The sequence below is a fragment of the Thunnus thynnus genome, chromosome 11, assembly GCF_963924715.1.
Source record: "Thunnus thynnus chromosome 11, fThuThy2.1, whole genome shotgun sequence".
Taxonomy (NCBI): Eukaryota; Metazoa; Chordata; class Actinopteri; order Scombriformes; family Scombridae; genus Thunnus; species Thunnus thynnus.
In genome coordinates, this window is record NC_089527.1 from 29322663 (window position 1) to 29344044 (window position 21382).

At 40.0% G+C, this 21382-nt stretch overlaps 1 protein-coding gene across 1 annotated transcript in view; it reads left to right on the forward strand.

Moving 5' to 3' along the window:
• xpo4 (exportin 4) overlaps positions 1-21382 on the forward strand; it is a 60538-nt gene that overhangs the window by 27048 nt on the left and 12108 nt on the right. Inside the window, exons 8-13 of the mRNA XM_067604337.1 lie at positions 7004-7161; positions 17747-17921; positions 18730-18906; positions 19068-19210; positions 19392-19537; positions 20406-20583. Of these exons, the coding sequence (XP_067460438.1) occupies positions 7004-7161; positions 17747-17921; positions 18730-18906; positions 19068-19210; positions 19392-19537; positions 20406-20583 (977 nt within the window). The remainder of the gene's footprint in view (positions 1-7003; positions 7162-17746; positions 17922-18729; positions 18907-19067; positions 19211-19391; positions 19538-20405; positions 20584-21382) is intronic.

The following is a 21382-nucleotide window of genomic DNA, read 5'->3' on the forward strand; positions in this document are numbered from 1 at the left end:
CCAACGTTCAAACATGACCCTCCATACTTGCTGTAGTTGAGGGATTATTACCAACATTGCAGATGTGATCACTTCTTGTTGGATCTTCAACTAAAGTTATTTAGGTAATCAGATCGTATGACCGCTGGTCCCGTCACTCTTTGTCGTAGGAATGTTTTTGTTGTTTGTTTTGTGTTTTGGGCATTTTATTGCCTTTATTAGATATCTGACAGTGGAAAGATGAGAGTAGAGAGAGATGGCGAATGGCTTGTAACAAAGGTCCCCAGCTGGACGTGAACCGGGGCGGTTTAAGTTTGTGGTGAGTGCATTAATCCCTACACCACCTGGCTGTTGTAGTGATGTTGCTATGCTCCCAAATATCAGCAATTACAATGGTGAGTATATTGTTACCATGATCATCATCATAAAAATTAGACCTAAGTTGTAATAAACTGAAATTCTCCTTTAATTTGCAGGATAGCAAAAAACAATTAAGCTAGCTCTCTCTCCGCTATACTCGGCCAATGATTGGGACAGAGGCGGGCATGAGAGGAGCCATTAGCCCCTATTAACCATCTAGATGTTAGATGATGGATCAAGCATGATTAACATTATCAAGATTCCAGCTCAGTCTGCGAGTTCATTTACAATGATCCCATTGAATCTACAAACCAATGAGTCAGATCATTATTAACAGCTATCAGTCCCAACCAGGCTTGAGGCCAGCATTTCACCTCAGACTGACAGGATGAGCACATATTGTGGAAATCAGCTTAGTAATTATGCAGCGTGTAGCAGCCATTTTGGCAATCCACCAAGTGTCATTCTGGCCCTCAAGGTTTCATCTATTTTCCACTTCAGCTGGTGACAGCTACGGCTCTGAGATTCAAAGAAGGAGCGTTTGAAGATGGATGAAGGGAGTAGGAGAAGGACAAGAGATGGGAAGAGAGTGAAAGAAAGAAGAGTTGGAAGAAAAATCAAGGCGAAAATGAAACAAGAGGCGCCTAAGAGGTGTAGAAGCGGACATAATTCTACGGAGATAAGGAAAAAAAGATGGAACAGAGATATACAATTTAGAGAGAGAGTGAAAGGAGAATGCAATTTTCAAGACAGTGAGACAGGGTTTAGGAATAAATGGACCGTGGGAGATTGAAAAGGTACTAGAACTCGATGATTGTTGGCTTCCTTCAAGATAAAAACCACTCTGCTTTTGTCCTTTTAACACCTTGTGATCACAGCGCACATCCCCACTGCAAAAAAAAAACACACGCAAACTGAAACACACACCAAACGTCTAATTTTGGCCTCATCGTCATATTTTTTTGTCTTTAGTTTAGCTTCAGTTTGGCTGCGAGTCATTAGAGAGCAGCATTTAAATTGTGATTGAGTGTGTACACAAACGCACGCAACCGTGCAGTACTGTCAGACACATCTGGTTTATTTCATCCCATCAAATGGACATGTGCATACACACTATAGTAACATTACAGACACACTTACACACATTCACACAGTTCCTACTCACGTTGACAGACACTACACACTCGCACTAATGTTTGTACGTCTATACTTCTGATCACCTTCATTGACGTAATACATTCCCTTACCTTGACTCTCACAACTATACTGTATGTCTAAAGCTGAATTCATATTTGCGAGGTTGCACCGTAGCAACTGTAGCAGACATCTCCCTCCTCAGAAGTGTAAGTTCATGTCAAGGTTACGGCGGCAAGTTTCTGACGCCAGTAAAGCTTTTTTGAAAGCGAAGAGAACACAAAAGTCAAGATAGGCTCAGTTATCTGCTCTGTTTCACATCTAGCACTGCAAAACCTCTGCCCACTTGTTGCCCTTTATTACAGCGAATGAAAGAATGTAAATACAGCACAGAATAGTGTCATAGTCAGTAATGAGCCTTCCCACTCTTATGACACAGTGACTGGAAGAATGGAGACACAGTTACAGCTCGGTCACGTACGTAACTTCCATGTAATGTTGCGGTGGTGCTGCGATTTGGTGAAATCCGATGCTACGCTATAAATCAAAACCTGCACTGTAGGTATAAACCTACACTGTAAATCCACCTCTAATCCAAACCCTAATCTAAACATCATTCTAACCATGACCCCAAAACCCTCGTCTCAACTCTCACTGTTTTTTGGGTTTTTTTATTTGAAGAAGAAGAAGAAGTGAGAAATGCACAGTATATAATCTGAGACTATAAAAAATCTGTCAACAGGGTGAGATATTGCTATGCCGTTGACACCGAGGTAGCTATTCCTGTAATATCTCTGGTTGTATCAGCCTATTGTGAGCAATGTTGCAAATCAGTGAGGAGGTCTGCTTGATGGCGATATTGAAGCATTTTTGCAACAATCGTGATTTGATTAAGCACCATTACACTCGCTGGATTTCCCGAAGACACTCCCATGTGGTTGAATTTCCCAAATGTACTATATTATGATTTATAAAGCTATCTAGTCCTCACAAAGATAGAAGTGCGAGAGCGCACACACACACTAAAGCATTTTGTGTTTGCCCAGTAAACACAATCAGTGTGGAGTGCAGGGACTGATGAGGCTGCAGCAGAGGCTGATTCTCCTCTGACCCGGCCTGCAGGCACACTGTAACCCAATCTGAGAGACAGAGAGGGAGAGCGATGGTGGAAAAGAGTGAACGAAAGACAATAAGTTGGAAGCGCAGTGTTGATTTGAAAAAACAGAAAGATGAGCCTCTGAGCCCCCCGAGGAAACAGACACCAGGCTTTGTCTCCTTCTATAAATATCATTCCTCATTCTCCCTGCCTTTCTCTGTCTCCCACTCCCCTCTCTCTGTCGCTCTGTCTCCCCTCTTTTTTCCCCCTCTCTCTCTCTCTCGATCTCTCATCTTCCTCATCATCCTTCTTCCTCCACTCTCTCCTCACTGTCCACCTGTCTTTCTCCTTCCCTTCGTTCCCTTTTATTATCTCATTTTTCATATCTCCTCTTCTCTTCAGTGGTTCTCTCCCTCATTACTTATCTCCCTTTATTTTCTCCCCATTTATATTCCCTCTCCTCAACAGGGCTGTGTATTGAACCTCAATATTTCTTTGCTACCAACCAAAATGTGTCTGTGGTAGGGCTGGGGTTCAATAGTATTCTATTGAATCACAATCCTCCTTGGATCTGCTTTTCAAATCCCTTATATGTATCCTAGCTTTCAACATTTTTAAATAACATAAGTAATAAATGACTAAACTCAAAGAAGCACTTCATCTTTAATCAGCTTTTTTGGCTGAGCAAGTAGAATCACTACAGATTTGAATTGTAGATTAATGAATGTTCACAACATTTAACTACATAATGAAAAGGAGACGAGCAGTGTAAGGTATGAAATATGTATCTGACACATTGAAATAACAGGTGTAGTCTTCTTTCTTCAGCACAGCTTATTTTTCATGACCTACTTGCTTCAAATTCTGGACACCATGGTGCAGAACTATTACATTCATCTTTCAGCTTAAATTATTAATATATACATAAAAGTTAAATTGGGAGATTCTGCTCCTGAAATTGATGTGACGAGATCGGTCAAAGGGGGTTTGACCAGAGAAGACTCACTACCCTGTTGGGTTTTTGTTGAACAACCGATTCACACAGTCCACTTACAATCATAGAGGGGAACAATCTGTGACTGAGTACAGTCACCAGCTTCCAGAGGGCATCATAAAGCATGACATAAAGTACAGTCCACTGCCAGAGCAAACATAATCAGCACTGAATTAGCAACTATGACAATGGCACAAACAGCAGCAACTAATGCTCCGCTGACACCAAATCCATTGATTAATCAGTGTGCAAAATCTGCTGTCATCCAATCTGCGTTCTCAAAATATTTCATATTGTTGTATCTTGTTCTCTCTCCTTCCATCCATCCCACTCCCCTCACACTCACACACACTCACTCACACACACACATGCGTTGTGTATCTCTAACTATAGTCAGACTCAAGGCGACTGACATTACTGGCATCGCATGGATCATTCGCTAGTGCAGCTGCTTTTTCAGAGCTCGCGCTGTTCAATCCTTTGGCCTTGCGCTGCCTCTCCCACCCCTCCTTCTCTCTTTCTCTCTCTCTCTCTCTCTCACTCACTCACCCGGCAACCCCCCTTTTCCCCCCTCCTCTCGCTGAGCGCTTCCAGAGGATGACTTCACGCTCTGGAAGAGGGCAGCAGCAGCACCGAAGGACTACAGTGGCTACGCTACGTTAGCATCTGAGATCTCTTCCCAGGCAGCAGTGTGGCATACGACCAACCAGGCACACCAGCTGGAGAGCAGAGAGAGAAGAGGCAAGAGGAGTGGGGAGAGGCAGAGAGAAAGAATTTTGGTGGAGGAAGTAAGAAGGGGCGAGGATTTGAGAGGAGGAGGAAGAACCATCGAAGAGAGGGAGGTTGAAAGTTTGATTGCTTCTGTAATGGAGCCATGCGCTGGCATAGTTTGTAGAGCCACTGAAGAAGCATTCACTCTGGATTTAAGAGGATGACAGTTCGAGAAACAAGAGAAGAAGGAAGAGTGGAAAGAGCGCGGACTGGCTGAGAAGAGAGCCACAGCTCACAGGAGGAAAGCAGTTGAGCTCCAGACGTCCGCATAGTACCGTCAGTGGAAACACATGTTGCTGAGAGGCTGTGATGACTCGCAGCGCTATTACTGCTTCTATCTCGCTGTATGTGTGTGTGTGTGTCTGGGTCTTTGTACACAATTGAAACCAACAATGCCTCTTCCCTTGTCAGAGTGTGACGGCTCAGCATCGACAAACCCCCAAATCCCACAACTGAATGGCTGCTCAGAACTGAGATGAGACTGAATCTAGCAGACCTTTCCCATCAGGAGTCGGATCTTTCCTCTCCGGGTTTGATTGAGGCTGTCTGTGCGCTCAGACGAGCTCAGCGACTGTTTGTTTGAGACCGGGGTCACAGTATCTGACAGACGTGTTGAAAATCAATTCGCCATTTTGCTGCGCCTCAGCTTGCTGGGTGGTGGGTTACACCAGTGAGTATTAATCCTGCCTGGTATCAGCGGATCTGTTTTTGAAAGTGGTGACAGGAGGATGAGGCAGGTTCATCGTTTCGTTCTTGGCCTGTGACTTTTCTATTTCAAAGTGGTATTCTTTGCAGTTTAATTTCAATGACACATCAGGGCAAAATGAACATTTCTAGATTAAATTCCCTCCCCGCACTGTGTTTAGGGGATGTTAATCTGCTTCAGTGCCCAGTCAAACTGGGAGTCATTTGTTTGACATGCTCTGCTCTGTACAGCACATGTCCTGTGTTTTCCTTTGAGGAAAAAATAAGAAACTAAAAGAGAGAAATTTATATTAGATTTTTTGGCTTCATGAGGGAAGGAATATAATTAGTTCTCTATGTAGATGATGACCTTATTTCCATACAACCAATCAAATCTTGATTGTGATGTTCAATCATAGGCAGAGCAGGCATCACACTGAGCCAGACGGCAGTTCTGCACATTAGCTCGTTGAACGAGCCACCAAACAAACATTCACTGTGGAAAAGTGCACTGAGCTGCTCAGCTGCAGCGCATTAAACAGGATGTAAACATTCCTGCAAATGTCACTTTGGTTCATTTAGATGCCTGTGTTGTCCTTAGTCTTTAATGCCACCGCTAACAAAACACCGTCTGCCCATGACATGTAGGCTGCAGCACAATTTTATTTAATTTGTCTCTTGTTGCTCTGCCAGTGCCACCAGAACTCAGCCTGCCCGCTGCTGTCAATCAAACACAGACATTGACACGCCCCTCCAGCGGAGTGAGAAGAAAAGGAGCCTTTTTAATATTTTCCCAAGAAACCTTTTTTTTTTCTTTTTTAGAAATAAATAAATACTGTTAACAGTAAATTAAAAAAAACACATTGACATTATTTTGACTGCAAAAAGGAATGACTACATGTGATTTCAGTTGGACTCAAAAGGCAGAAGATGAAGAATAATTTAATATATCTGATCTGCATGTGTCATAATTCATTCACCAATCCTAAATGTGCACATGCTGCCACAAGCTAACAGCTTTGTATGAACAGACCTCATAATCATGTTGTGTGCTTGAACTTGTCGGGAGAGTCAAGCAGTAATTTTGAATGTAGGTGTATTTGAGATGAAACCACACTTGAATTTTAAACACACATTTTAAATCACATTGAGTAATTTGCATATTAATTTAAAACTTTAATTTCAAATGTAGAGATTAAACTTCTGAACTCAGATTTTTAACCCAGATCACAAAAAATAAGAGCACTCGATTCAAATTCAGAATCAACAATACAAATTCAGACCCAGACAGCATAAGATACCAGTTAATTCTACAGACCTTTTTTGGAAAATGATACAGTTGGCACAGAGGACCCAAGGAGACGTGTTTAAACAGTCTGGTTGTCAAATGTCTCCTTGCTGAATAGGTTGCTGCTCTGTAGGTGATCATGTTCTCTGACTTGTGTGAAGCCATTACAGATGTTTTCTCTGAGTAAACACCACATGTGTCAAAGCTTTCACTTTCACATTTTTAAAAGCACCTTGCTCAATGTTCATTCTCATTTTTCTGTAAACATTAATTTTTAGCTTATTCTAGTGTTGTAGGTGGGAATGTCGGCTAGTTGCTTTGCAGTCATGCACATAACTTTACTTGACAATTAGCCTTTTTATTAAGAAGGAACTTAGAAGAATTGTAGAAAGCTCTGATTTCTTTCCTCTTGTTTTCTGTTCTCATGTTGCAGGTGGACAAGAAGACAAGACTGAAACTATCTGGGGTTTTTTGGGTTTTTTTCCAGTGAATTGTAAAGTGACTCACAATGTGCAGGAATCTCTCCACTTTTTAGTCCATCTGTCCTTTTCCACTGCACTTATCACCAACAGTGCCGTTTCATTCAAACTACTAAAGTTCAACCCTCGACTTGATCCAAGTCCCCTTCTTTACCTGGTGAACACAAGAGAAAAGAACACAAACTGAGACAGAAATGTCTTCTCTTCTTATCTTCCAGGTGCACAGGAAGATTCGGGAGGACTCTGACATGGCCCAGGACTCTCTGCAGTGTCTGGCCCAGCTGGCCTCCATGCACGGGCCCGTTTTCCCCGACGAGAGTGCCCAGATCTCCTACCTGGCCCACCTGGTGGAGGGTCTGCTCAGCATGATCAATGGGTCAGTGTGTCACCATGCTGGAAAACATTCAGTCTGTCACAGCAGCTATAGTGGTGGTAGATATAGCAGCAGAATGCATTATCACTATTCATACAGGTGTCATACTAGTAACAGTATACGTAGTAGTGTAAGGGCTTGTGTTGTGGTCGTAACACACTGTAACAGTAGCAGAGCCAGTTGTAAAAGAAATGGACATAGTTGTGGAAGTATTATTAGACACTCAGTCATACCGTATGTTCTAGATGAAGAGTTGTCAGACAGGAGACTTTGCTGTCACCCTGGTTGATTGTCTAGTCAGCATTACTGTGTCAGTCTCTCCCAGCAGTATATTAATATAAGCTGCTGTAATATGAGACTAGATATCATGTGATATTCTGGTTATTATAACATGATAATATAGGTTGAATTGTTGTTTCTATGAATTATAAGGTTGTTCTTGCAGAGTACTGATTATTATTTGGCATCCTATTTAAATTATGTGCTTCAGTTTGCTCATTAAGCAGTGATGGTGTTTGTCACTGCGGTGACTACAGAACCCTTTCTACATTTGATTTTCATGACTGAATGAGCACAGTGTAACTCTAACAGGTGAAATGTGAGGTTGTGTGAAAATGTAGCTCATTTATTTTGAATGGTGTTAGTCCAGTTGTCAACACAGAAGGCTCAGGCAAAGAAAAATTGAAAAAAAAACGCTGGGTCGTCTGGCAAAAGAGCCGCTCACAACACAACACACCATCAAGCAAGGCACTGCGGTGGCTCATCACTTTAGAGGTCTTCACAGGTCCAAAATGATAACGTGACCCGAAACAGACCTGTGGAAAATCTACCTGAACCTGACGTGCATAAGTTATCAAAAAAGAGACCTGACCTGAGCAAGACCCAAGCACTGCCAGGCCTGACCTGAATAGACCTGAACATAACAGACCTGATCCAAAACGCAGTCGACCCGAACAGAGAGAACACAAACACCGACAGCAGCCTGATGCACTATCACTTAATTCCATCAATTCACAAGCAGCCGTGGTAGGAAAGAGCAGCAATATTATAATAGCAATGACCTAAGAATCAATGTCAAGTCATAGAAACAAAAATCATTTGTTTATATGCTTCAAAGACAGATTTATAACATATAATATAATAACTAAAAGTAACTTAATTCCACCTCCTGTACCAACAATAAAACCTTCTGTAGCAATGTTCTAACCTATTTACTCTTTATTTTATTTCATATGAATTAATAATAAATGTAATATCTGTGAATCAAACTCCAAAATTCATTTAACAGCATAAATCTTATAGACAATTGATTTTCCTAAAATAAGCTGGTCTTCAGTTCTCTGTCAGAACCTTTTTCTCATCTTTGTCAATTATTAACATAAAACACGAGCAAACAGTTGATGTTCCAGTTGCTTTTACTTCCTTGTTCTACTTTTCCTTTTACTTGTTCCTGAAGTCGATTCTCTTCACTTCACAGTTTACATTCTCCTCTCACTCAGAACGCTGTTTTGCCCTCTGATGATCGTGATGTACCACATGATCAGAGCTGGTACCGCATACACTCGGGTCTGTTTGGATCCACTCGGGTATTGGACATATTGACATACAGACCTGAGACCTGCGGGAGTAAAAGGAGACCCGACCCGATTAGACTGAGTAGAATTTGGACCCGGGTTGGGTCTCGGTTCCTTAGAACCGAATGGACCCGTGAAGTCCTCTAAATCACATACATCTAAACACACCTTCCTGGTCCATTACTTTGTAATATGAACAGCACATTTCTGCTGTTTACCTCGTGATTGTCACAATGAAAGAAAAATTAATTACTGCTTTGATAACTTTCCAGAGTTGTAAAATCCTATCTCAGAGTATTATAAACTGCTGTGCCTGAAAAGCCTTCATAGTAATGGACCTATTACAAACCAGACTGATTTCATTGTTTCACTGGCGCACCACCAACGCAGCCCCCTGTGTAGTTTTAATGCAGGGCTTTTTCTCTCAGTCTGAATGTCTGCTTAGTCAAATCAGTGGGGATCTTTCAAAGCTACTCTTTTTAGTACATAATTCCTACTTTGTGTTAATATCCATCCACTGTAGTGAAGCCAGAAAACAACGTCAGTTGATCAGACAAACTCAGACTGCCGAAGCCTAATAGTAGCTTCTGCTGAAGTTTAGAATTCATTTTTGCACAGAATGAAGATATATAGAGATATCAAAAAAGCATCATCATCAAGCAACCAAATTATCACAGCAGGGACCAGTTAGATTTTCAAATGTAAATCCCCTCAACAGAGAATTGTTTTCAAAGCAGCACTTTTATTTCATTTGATACCAGCTATTATCCAACAGTTTTTATCAATCACATTGATCTCTCTTATGCTTTCCTTTTGAGAATTTGGAAAGCCTTCTGTTTGATAATCTGCAAAACCTTTTAAGTCATTTCCACTCAACTGACAGGTGAGGCTTTAGAAACAACAGATGGGACTGATTCAAACCTGCCAAGTGAAAGCAGCTCCCCGGGGATGCAGGGGCTATTACACACCCACTACAATACACTAAATTAGCTTTGCTGTTGCTATATGAACGTTATTGTGCCGGGATGTATTAAAAACATTCTGGGCACATAAATCACATGAAGGCAAAGGACTGAATTTAGACTAAATTTACTGAATATTAGGGTCTCTTTCTCTTTTGATGAGGTATAATGTTGAGGCACATAATGAAAGCCATTATCCTTTATTGATTTCATTTATTAAAGCTCTATCAATCCACTGAAGATTTGTAGATAAATAGAAGCAGATTAGTAACAAAATTATTTCAAAGCTTAGAGACAATTTAAATTTTGGGCTGCAACTCTATTAGATGACTTTTTGTGCATTTAATAGAAGTTGAATGCTTTCCCCTACAGTCTGCTGTCCATGTCAGCTTTATATAACATAGCATCCAAAAGGCATAATCAGTAAACACTGTTAATGTTACATCGCCACCGGCTACAGTCTCAGTTTATCTTCCTGCAGTACAGCATCTCAAGGATTTTATGTTTCTTAAATTCAGAGACTCAACAAGTGGTGGAGGCCAACGTCAGCAGTTGGAGTTTGAATCATACTGCACTGTGCCATTTCTGCTTTATTTACTGGAAGTAATTGCTTGTTAAGTCTGTTTTTAATGGCCTCTGATTCTAGCATCTGCGTGCCCTATGGGAGACTGGCTGGAGAGGGAATATCCTGTCCTCCAGTTCAGTAACAAATCGTTAGCCAGGAACTTATGTTTCTCTGTTTCCTCTAAAACCAAATTTAAGCCCAAGTGGATCACATTAAGACTTTATTCTTCTCACAGACTTTTTTTTTTTCAACCAGGAATGCAAAAGCAACACTAGCGACCACTGGAAACACTGAAACAATTCTACAATCATTTAGTCATCTAATCTAATATAGAGCTGCCTGACCCTGATGATGAATATGATGTGGACTATTTCAATTCCAGCTAGGAATGCTGCAGAATTTAATGAACCTTAATGCTATTGAAACATATAAATAATCTGGTATATTTAGTGGAATAGAAGCCCATCTGGTAACTGTGGATTCTTGATTCCTGCTCATAAATTACAAGCAGCAGAGAGGCATCAACAAAAAAAAATGTATTTAGAAAATATTAGGTAGGAGTATGAGATATGACAACATGGCTAAAACGAATGCAGTGTAATACAACAGCCCTCTAATAAAACCTACCTTCATCAAGGTTGTTATGTTCAGTTTGTGTTGAGGTTATATTGGAGGCTGTAGTATGCGGTGCTGTTGAATTGATTGTGGTTATATACTGAGAGGTGTTTTTTCCGCTCATTGATATAAATAATAGAGTGGATGAAATATCAGAAACATGTGTCATTATATTCAACGGCACCACAAACTACAGCCTCCAAAATGACCACTAAGTTGGATTAACACATTCTTATAATGTAATTTCAACAAAAGCTGAACATTATCCTTCTACATTATAAAGGTATTATATTATTGCAGGGCTGTTGGGTTAGACGACATTAGTTTTAGCTAGGTGTCGCTATCTCATTGTGGGCAATTTGACAAATAAATGAACCTTTATGGAAATATTTGATTTTAATTTATTGGTAGAATTTGTTTCATCACGGTTTTGAATTATCTTTGGATAATCTGCTGGAAAAGTCACAGACGGACAGTTTCTCAATTGATTTCCCAGACATTTTAATGTATTACAATGTACACTGATATCACAATATAAAATTATGAATACAACACAAAATATAAGAAATCACAGTGAAGATAACATGTAGTGATAAAGAATGCCTTTACGCTTTTTTTCATAACAAGAAAATAAGCTACATAATACATTTGCAGATATTCTGATTGAGGAGGATGATCTGTTAAATGAATATAGATTGAAATGTTGGCTGACTGGTTCAAATCAGAGGCTTTGTTAACCTGTGTGTTCAGTCTCAGTCAGACGGTCTAAGCTGTGATCTACATGTATATTTGTCTGGTGACATTGTGAATTCTGGAGTGTTGACAAAAAAAAGTAAGCTCTTGCCCTCATTTCAGCATCACTGTCTTCATTACTCATAAAGAAAGTAGGTTTCCACTAGAATAAACTGTATTTGTGCTCCAGTGTTGAGCTCAGTTTATTTCGCTGTAAATCCCCTTACTGAGCAGTACTGAACCCGGCTGTTCTGAGCTCTGATGCAGAAGAAATAAATGCAGCCCATGTTTTTCATCCCTAAAGCTCAACTCAAAACCAATTTTTCTTAATACCTCACATTCTCTCAGCCTTTTTTTTCTATCACCACATCTCACAACAGTGGTGTTTTTGATTTGAGGGTCTGTAATCAGAGCTTCCAATTAGAAGCAACGCATCAGTTATCTTAAGCCTGTGTACGCTCGGTCCTGACTCAGCTGCTTTGCTTCAAGTAAGCATTACCAAATTGTACCAAAATGTATTGTAATGAGGACGTCCTTATAAAAGAGAGCTTTCTGTCAATAAGTTTGATGAATAAAGTGAACTACAGACATGAAACATAGACCTCAAACAGGGTCTAGTGATGTATTTCAAAAGTAACAGCAGAGGTGTTTGATGACTGACGTGGTTTCACTGGTATTTGATAGGAATGGATGTGGGCAGGTACCTGACGTTAAGGAAAAAGAAGCACAGCGCCTCCTCAGTCTGTGATTTTTTTTTTTGTGTGGCCTGCTTGTTAATAGAGGTCATGTGAAGAAATGGAGCTTGTGATCTTTTGCCAAGAAACATTATGAGTTGTGTGAGCATGTGGCCTGCATCACAGGGGGCTGTTTGGAGGCTATTGATTGTTTCTGCGTGTGGTGCAGGGAATCGGTGTGTTTTGATCTTCAGGAAAATGCATTAAAAGGTATTACTGCTTTGTTTTTACAGTAGCAGCAGGGTGAGGCAGCCGTCACTTAAAAGTTTGTTTCAATAGAGTCACCTGTATAAATCCTGTACAAGCTTAAAATATGAAAAGGGAAATGTTCTCTCCTTTCTCTCAAGTAATGCCAAACTGCAGTAGAGCCAAGCTCTTATTTACTTTCTGCAGTAGAAGAAAAGGAACATGTGGGCTCATTTAGTATTGTCACTGCAATGCTGCTTGTTTGATCACAATTTCTCTCCACTGTTTTGCCTCTAAACTGTTCACAGAGCAATTTGAATGCAGATTTTATATGAACTTGATGTAACCTTTGCTGGACGTCATCAGATTATGCTTCCATCACTGTGATTTCAAGTTTTATCCACTCATGACTGCCTGTTGTTGACTTACGAGACTCCTTAACTCTATATTCATCTTCTTAGTGAAAACGGTGTCTAACACCAAGCTCTCCTGCATCAAATCTGAGTTACAGTCTATTAAAGCGGCCCCTGTAACATCAAGTTCATTTTTACTCAGATTGGAGGTCAAAATCCAAGGCTGGACCAGCCTGGATGTTAGCTAGCTGTTTTTTTATTATTCCCTTTTTATTAATTCAACCACTGTAGGAAAAATTTAAAACGTTTAAGATCAAGTCTACTTCCTCCCTTCTTCACACCCAATCTGCTGATCGGAAAAACACTAAATAAAATACTTCAATCTACAGCTGAAGGAGCTAATGTCGGAACTACTAGACTTATTTTTCAAACAGATCAGAAAGTTTTCAGCTTCAAGTCGCTCTCAGAATACAATTTTAAGATTTTATTGATCAATTAAAGCATGAAATGGCCCCAGCCTATATTTTTGAACTATTTTGCCAGAGAGCGGCTCCTAAACTGTGCAATGACCCACCGTTTAAACTTTAATCTACAACCTCTGTGTTTTTAAATGGTTTTTAAATGGTCTTCCACTGCATGCACTAATTGTATATATCTGGACTTATTTTAATTCAGGCTGGGTTTTATACAAATACCAAAATACCACACTTTCAGTTTCTCATTGAATTTATTTCCATTCCTGGTACAGTACCAACACCAGATCACTAAAGCTTGGCAGCGTCTAACCCTGGTCGTGGTTGGATGACTGGTTGACCCATACAGATAGACTCCCGATGTGGGTTTGTTAAGCATCACTCTGTCAGTCTGTATGGGGTAATTCTTTTTTTTTCTTTTAGTTAACAAAAGAAGCTAAATTTCTAAAATGTTTAATGTGAGTCATATAAGAACTTTTCCTAAATAGAATAATCTAAAGTTTGTAAAATGTTGAATTAAACCAGATCAAAGAATAAGTAAACAAGAGTAGAGAGCATGCTAGCATGGCAGTTGTCTTGTTTGAGATCATCTTGTGGTCATTGTCTCAGCACTTGGTAACTGTGGATTAGAGAGATCTAGAAGAAAGTTGTAGGTACATAGATGTTTTTCACAGAAACAGCAGTGTTCATGGGAGCTGAGAGAGAGAGAGAGAGAGAGAGAGAGAAGTATTTTACGCTCATTTGTGGGTGTGTCTGTTGTCAAAGTGGTTCTGATCTGAATTAAGGGGCCATACTCAGATGTATAAATAACTGAGACAGACACACACACTTGAATGCGCACACCAGCTTCTCTCCCGGACCACGTGATTCAGTGAGTAAGGGTCCCTCTCTCTCTCTCTCTCTCTTTCGCTCATAGGCTCTCACTCACTCGCCCCCTCTCTCTTCCCTCCTCTCCTGCTCTGTCTGTAATCACCTATTCTTGGAGCTTTTTTCCAATTGCCTCATCGGAAAACCATGCGGAGAGGGATGGCCGATCTGCAGTGATTGAACAGTTCTGCTCACAATTTAACCCCATCTGATAGGGGTTAGCTAGGCCTCTCACACAATGTTCCTCTCTGACTGAGACTGTGGAGAGGTGTGTCAGTTAAAACACAAGTTCAGGATCAAGATTTTGCTATTTCGGTGCAGCAAAGGCAACACATGAAAGAAGAAAATATACAGAAAAGTGAGAGGCGGGGTTGGTTTTAGTGGGGACATATTTAAACTTTTCATTTTATTAACTAGGCAGAAATATAGAAAAACCTCTTGAGGCAAAAAGTTCTTGAGGCAGATGCTGTGACTGTTGAGCAGGTTTACAGCATATGTGACGTATGAGAGGCTGACTGAACTGGTCTGCACTTGTGAGGTTGCCAGTTCAAACTGGGCTGCAGTGGTCAGGATAAAATGATAGTCTTGATTTTGTCACTTACAGTTGAGATCAGGGTTTACTGTGACAATTTTAGGGGAATTTATTTTTTATAAAAAGTATTTCCTCCTATAATAGCCTTCTGTTATATTTGTAAATTTGTGATTGGTCAACAGTGGGTTTGTTGTTGTTGTTGTTTTTTGGTAATACTCTATTTGCATCTTTGGTAGCTTCATTATATTACATATTGTGTCATATTGTGACATATGTCTTTTAATCTGTAACGCTTCCATACACTTACAGATAGATCTTCTTTCCAGCCTGGTCTCCATGATTCTGGCTTGTGTTCTTGTTGTTGTTGTTGTTCCTCTGAAGCTTTTTTTCCTCCTCATTGTTCTTCTTCCATCTCCCTCACACACATTCGATTTGTTTTTCTTTCCGACACTCTGCCTGCACAGTTTGTCACATGAAATCCAGCCATTTATTGACGCTTCTTTTCTGAGAAATTGGGAGCACTCGGTTTGTTTAAAATACAGAGAAATTGCTCATAATAAGATTGCATAGAGGAATGAATCAAAACTGTGGTTTTAATGAGTAATCAGGCAGCTGAATTTGAATCTTCTTTGTGACTCTTATGGCGTGTTAATGTCACATGCGTAAGTGTGACATTTTTTAGCTGTTTTGAGTGATAAAAATACTCTGCTTTCAATCATAATTTGGGTCTAATATGTTTTTTCCACAAAAAAAGTGCAATTACCTCGTTAAAATCCTTAAAATGACAGCTGCTCCCTCTCCCTCAATAAAAAAAGAAATTAGAATCTATGAATATGTGAATATTATTCATTTCAAAAGTTTTAACAGCTGGACACAAGATGTCTCCTACTTCACTGTAAAGTTCATTCTCCACGTGTTTGTGCACTGGAGGCTTCAAGTTTTCATATCACACTTGTGTAAATTGAATACTGGACTATGACTGGCTTCCAAACGAGTTATGATGTCACAAATCATGCTTAGGTTCACACCTTAAACTGAGATTTTCTCCTCCTTCCCTGTCAAACCTGCTAAATAAGATGGTGACATACTAAATTTCAGCATGTGAGCCTTGATATTGTGAGCATGTTTTTCTTGATTGCAAAGCTACATTTCTCTTGAAATTATACTCTCATTTCCCAAAACTCTAAACACAAACGTTTAACTGCACACTCATCTTCGCAAACGTCAAACTTCCATGTCAAACTCTGCACTCAAAACCATGTAATCTTACATCTAAACCAAACTTTGCCTTCAGAGGTCACACAAAAGCCATCAAATACACAAACACTACAAAACAGCCATTACACACTGGTTCAAAGCCAATTCAAAACACTACTGTAAAAACATGTTACTGCAGTGAATAATGGTGCTTATGGTTTTCCCCCAGAACAACCTCTTTACATGATGAACACAATTTACTGTAGTGAAATAAACTGAGTGAAAAAGTAAATGTACTGTAAAAATATGCAACTGATAAAGAACATAGAATACAGTTGAATAATTTCCATGTATTTACCAACATAAACCAATGGAGAAAAAATAGTTTGTACATAAAGAAAGAAACCACATTTATTCTACCTCAGGTCTTAGTGGATCCATTGTTCCAACATAAGTGAACTGACCAATGACCCTGTCATCCATCCTGAGCCTCTGATTGGTGTGTGAACTATTTTAACTCTTAGTGTTTCCACCTGGAGAACTGTGTGTTAATTGGGTTCCAGCTGTGATGACTTGACTTAATGATATTGAATACTTTCTAAATGAGCACAATTGAAAACAGGAATAGTGTTTATAGTTTTGGGGAATGGGGCTGTCTTTTGGTAGATGGCGTCATGGTTCAGCATGTTTAGTTAATAGGCCCAGTTATAGTGTGTAAGCGATTTTGAGATAAAACTAACATGCCGATGTTGGCACATAACTCAAAATGCTGCTGTGTGTTCAGCTTCAGAGCTGCTAGCTCACCTGAAGACTCTTTGTCTTGTTAAACAGCCTGATGAAGCTCTGTGACATGATGCTCCTGTTAGCATCAATAAAAGCTCCTTGATTTTATGTTGTTTTTTTTTCCTTTTGTTAAAAAATATTTGACACTTGATTTAAATGCTGTCTATCAACTCTGAGCCTTGAATAGTTATGAATACATGGCCGCATTACATCTTATGATCCTTCTCAATCACTTCATTATGACGGTAGAGGCACTGTGGTTTGATTTGTCCGAATGGTGCACAATTCAGATTATAAGCCATTTTCATATCTGGTTTTCAAAATTCCACACGTGAGCCAAATATTATTGTAGCATGTCCAGACCTGTCACTTGATGCTTCATGGTATGAGCCAATGATAAAAGGCTTTTCAAAACGAGATGTGTAATTACAGCCATTTTTTTTTCTCCCATCTTGTACACTGCGCGCTGTACAATGAGGCAGAAATACCATGAAAATAACCTCAGATGCAGCTTTGGAAAACTGCTCAGGGGTCAAGTTGCCCACGAGTTTTGGTTAAGGATCAATTTTCATGCCTGATTCCAAACCTCAGTCACCAGCGGGTAAACTGGAAAGTGACCCCAGTTTAGCCTCAGCCTCACACTGGAGAGTGGAAATAGTCCTTCCTCAGGCCAAAGCACGGGTTTGAATTGAAAATGGAAAAGAGGCAGTTTGAACTTATTTAACCTGCTCTGTCAAGAGAGGGAAATACATTTTTACTTCGCAACATAATGACAGTGGCATATGGATTTGAATATTCAATAGACATCGTCACTATTTTATCACCAAACTCTGTACATACTGTACTGTGTTTTCATTCGGCTGGTGTTAATTTCTCACCCTGATTCTCCCAACAGTATCTCATTGTAGTGATGTTTTATCCAACGTAAAGTATGTGGATGTCTGTCAATGAATCGCAGGCTCATGAATCAGGTGCATCTTATCTTTAGATCATAATTTATTATCTGCATTCCCAGGATTGAGATCGAGGACTCCGAGGCGGTTGGCATCTCCAATATCATTTCCAACTTGATCACCATGTTCCCTCGAAGCATTTTAACTGCACTACCCAGCGACCTGTTCACCTCCTTCATCAACTGCCTCACACTGCTCACCTGCTCCTTTGGACGCAGTGCCGCCCTGGAGGAGGTGGTGAGTACCAACACGGTCAGATCCTCCTCACTGAGTTCAGTCACACTGGCGGAGTAGTTTGAAAGAAGAAGACACAGTTTTCAACACTGTAGCAACTAATCAGGCCGACCTCTGATCACTAATAAAAATGAAATGGCCCAGTTGTTGATGCTGATGAGTTTCTGAATTCATTACTGATGTTGGAGATGGGCATTGCTGACTTTATCATCAGTTTTAACATAACATTACAGAAGACAAGGTCGTATACAATTGGTGTGTAAAGTTTAAGTGATGGCACAGTTTTTATAGATGTTTTTAGAAAAAGGGGCTGGACATCTGCTATATGTGGAATCCATATTACACGCCACATTTCTGGGTTTTCCTCTGGAAACTGGTCAGCTGATTTGGCTGCCCGACCCCCATCAGGTTTTCTTTTTTTTTTACAAAATTGCGATGTGTTGCCCTGATTAATTACGATAAAGCTGAACTAGACAGAGCCTTATGCATAGGAAACCATGAATTTTATGCCAGAGCACTGTTTTAGAACAGCGGCCATTGTTCAACACCCTGAAAATTATACTATATGTATCAATCAATGATGATGATCAATACATATTGAATACTTATGACATGAATGATGAGTTGATCCACAGTCTGGTAGAACAAGTCCATTTTTTTCATCATTTTCCTTTTGTTTGTTTTGTTTGCCAGTTAGGGACATTTTTTTTTTAGCAAATAATATCTAACATTTGACACGCATCATTAACATTTTTAAACACAGAAACATTGTGATGGATTGGCAAACATTTCCCTCTCTTCCATTCCTCAGCTGGATAAGGACGACATGGTCTACATGGAGGCCTACGACAAGCTGCTGGAGTCTTGGCTGACGCTCGTCCAGGATGAGGAGCATTTTCCTCGCGGCTGCTTCGTCCAGCCGGCAGTTCAGGTCTTCAACTCATACATCCAGTGTCACTTGGCTGCTCCTGACGGTACCCGCAACCTGGTGAGACTTTGTTTCATTGCTTGCCACTAACAAACAGTGTATATTCTCCTCATCTTGACACTTATAATGTTTGCTTCTCTCTCTTCTTCCTCATACTTCCTCTCTTGTATTTTCTCTCCCACAATTTCCTAAAACCCTGAACCATCCTCCCCTCCCCTCAGTCAGTGAATGGCATAGCGTCTCACGAAGAGGACGAGATCAACGAGCTGCAGGAAGATGACAGAGAGCTGTTCTCGGACCAGTTATCCAGCATCGGCATGCTGGGACGTGTGGCTGCTGACCACTGTATCCCTCTGCTCACGAGGTAAACACATTCTACAATCAATACCAGCTCATTAGTTTCATCTCAGTATGTCTGAGCTTTGATAATCCTCACGTGATTTGTATTGTTATAAATAAATTGGTGATCTTGGAGTTCAGAAGGAAACAGAAACAGTGTTCATGTTTCCCATGTTGACATTTGTCTGGTGTCCTCCCCCCTGCAGTCTGCTGGAGGACCGGGTGACACGGCTGCACGGTCAGCTCCAGAGGACCCAGCAGCACCTCATGGCTTCGTCTGACCTTGGATCAGTGGACCGCAAAGTCCTAGACGACCTCTATGAGGACATCCACTGGCTCATACTGGTCTCAGGTCAGCAACAGGATAGAAAACTTCTTCAAAAGAACATTTTGTTGTCATCTGATCTGATGCTTTTTTGAGAGTCGATCATTTCCTTGCATGTTCCCTCTGCATGTTAATGTTTCTGATTGCACTCCTGCCTGTGTACTTGAGATTGTATTTCCATATTAGCATTTATTTTAATCACGCTCACTAAATGAATTAGGTGTGACATTTATTATCCACGTGTCACATTTTATAATAGCTGTGTAGCGGACAACAGTATTGTATTAAATCTGTGGTTAAATTAAAATGTCTGATTTTAGAATCTGCTCATAAACACACAAGAAAAGTTTTAATTTACTTTGTACTGGTAATTAGTTACTGGAGGAAAGAATAATATAATCATACACTGAACTGTTAACAAAAAACATATTTGATTGAACTTCTTCCAACGAGACAATCCATTTTCCTTCACACGCTTTAAAAATAAATATACACTGTAGACACTTTGAAAAAGCTCATGAAAAACCATTTAATGTTCTGATCTACTTGAATACGCCTGTTTTTATAGTGTTAACAAATGACTTCTCCAGAAAAGTATATTCCATTTAACTAACTTTATTTGTGAACTCCACCCAATTCTGTGGGTTTGACTTAATGAAATATTCTCAGAATCAGCATCATTAAAGACGAGCAGTCTCACCATTTAGGCTTTGTAAATGAAGCAGAAATCTTTTTATTTTTTTATTTTCTTACGTTCAGGTTGCATGGTGGGGTACAATAAAACAACACATTTGTGCAGTTGAAAGCACTCTTTACACCATACCATACCAAACATTTTTGGAAAACCCTAAATTGAACTAAGCGAACAGACTAACCGTCTGTCTGCTCTCTCCAGGGTATTTACTTGCAGACGACCCTCAGGGCGAAACCCCGTTGATCCCCTCAGAGGTGATGGAGTTCTCCATAAAACACTCGACAGAAGTTGACATCAACACAACGCTGCAGATCCTGGGCTCACCGGGGGAGAAGGCCTCCTCCATACCGGGCTGCAACCGCACCGACTCAGTCATCAGGTGAGGAGGATGTGAGACAAAAATTAGTTATCTGTATTTTCTCAGAGGTTAATTCAATGTTTGGAATGGATTATTTTGGTTAGCGCTCAGTAGACATTGTTTCAGATTCTGCCGCTGAAAAATAAGGATGTTTGGGCAGGAATCCAGCTCTGCACTGTATTCACTAGAGTGCAGTGAAATGTTATTGTTTTGGCTTCTGACAAGTTTGTCCAGTCTGCCAGACACCTCGAGAGCTTTCTTGGACAGAATTGGACACGACTTCACATTCCCTTGAATGAGGAAGTGTGTCTAAGCTTTTGACTGGTGCTATAGTTCTTTTAAATTTGAGTCTAATCAGATCACTTCAGAGCAGAGAAACAATTAAATGTAAAATATTTTAAGTTGAGTTCATGTTTTGGAAATCAGTATCAATCAGATAGTGTATATAGATTCCTAAAGCAACCCCACATTTTTGAAATCCACTTTTTGTCTCAAATTCCCGGAATTTTTTTTTTTTTTTTTTACATTGAGTGGAAAAGCTGTGTGATTTTGTACTCTGTGCCTTCCAAAAAGATAGTTGTGTGTGTACTGTCTAGATTTTTGTTTATATTAATGATTCTTCTGGTTGCCAAGGATTGAAGAGCTTGTTGGCCAGTCATTTATGTAACATTTGTTAGGTCTCACTCAAACAACTTCACAACGTCTCGTAACTGTTGGTGGTGTCGGGTCAGAAAATTGGAATGTCGACAGTTTTAATCTCTAAACTAAACTAAGACAGTATATGAAAGTATGTTGAGATTCACTTTAAGACTGTAGATGA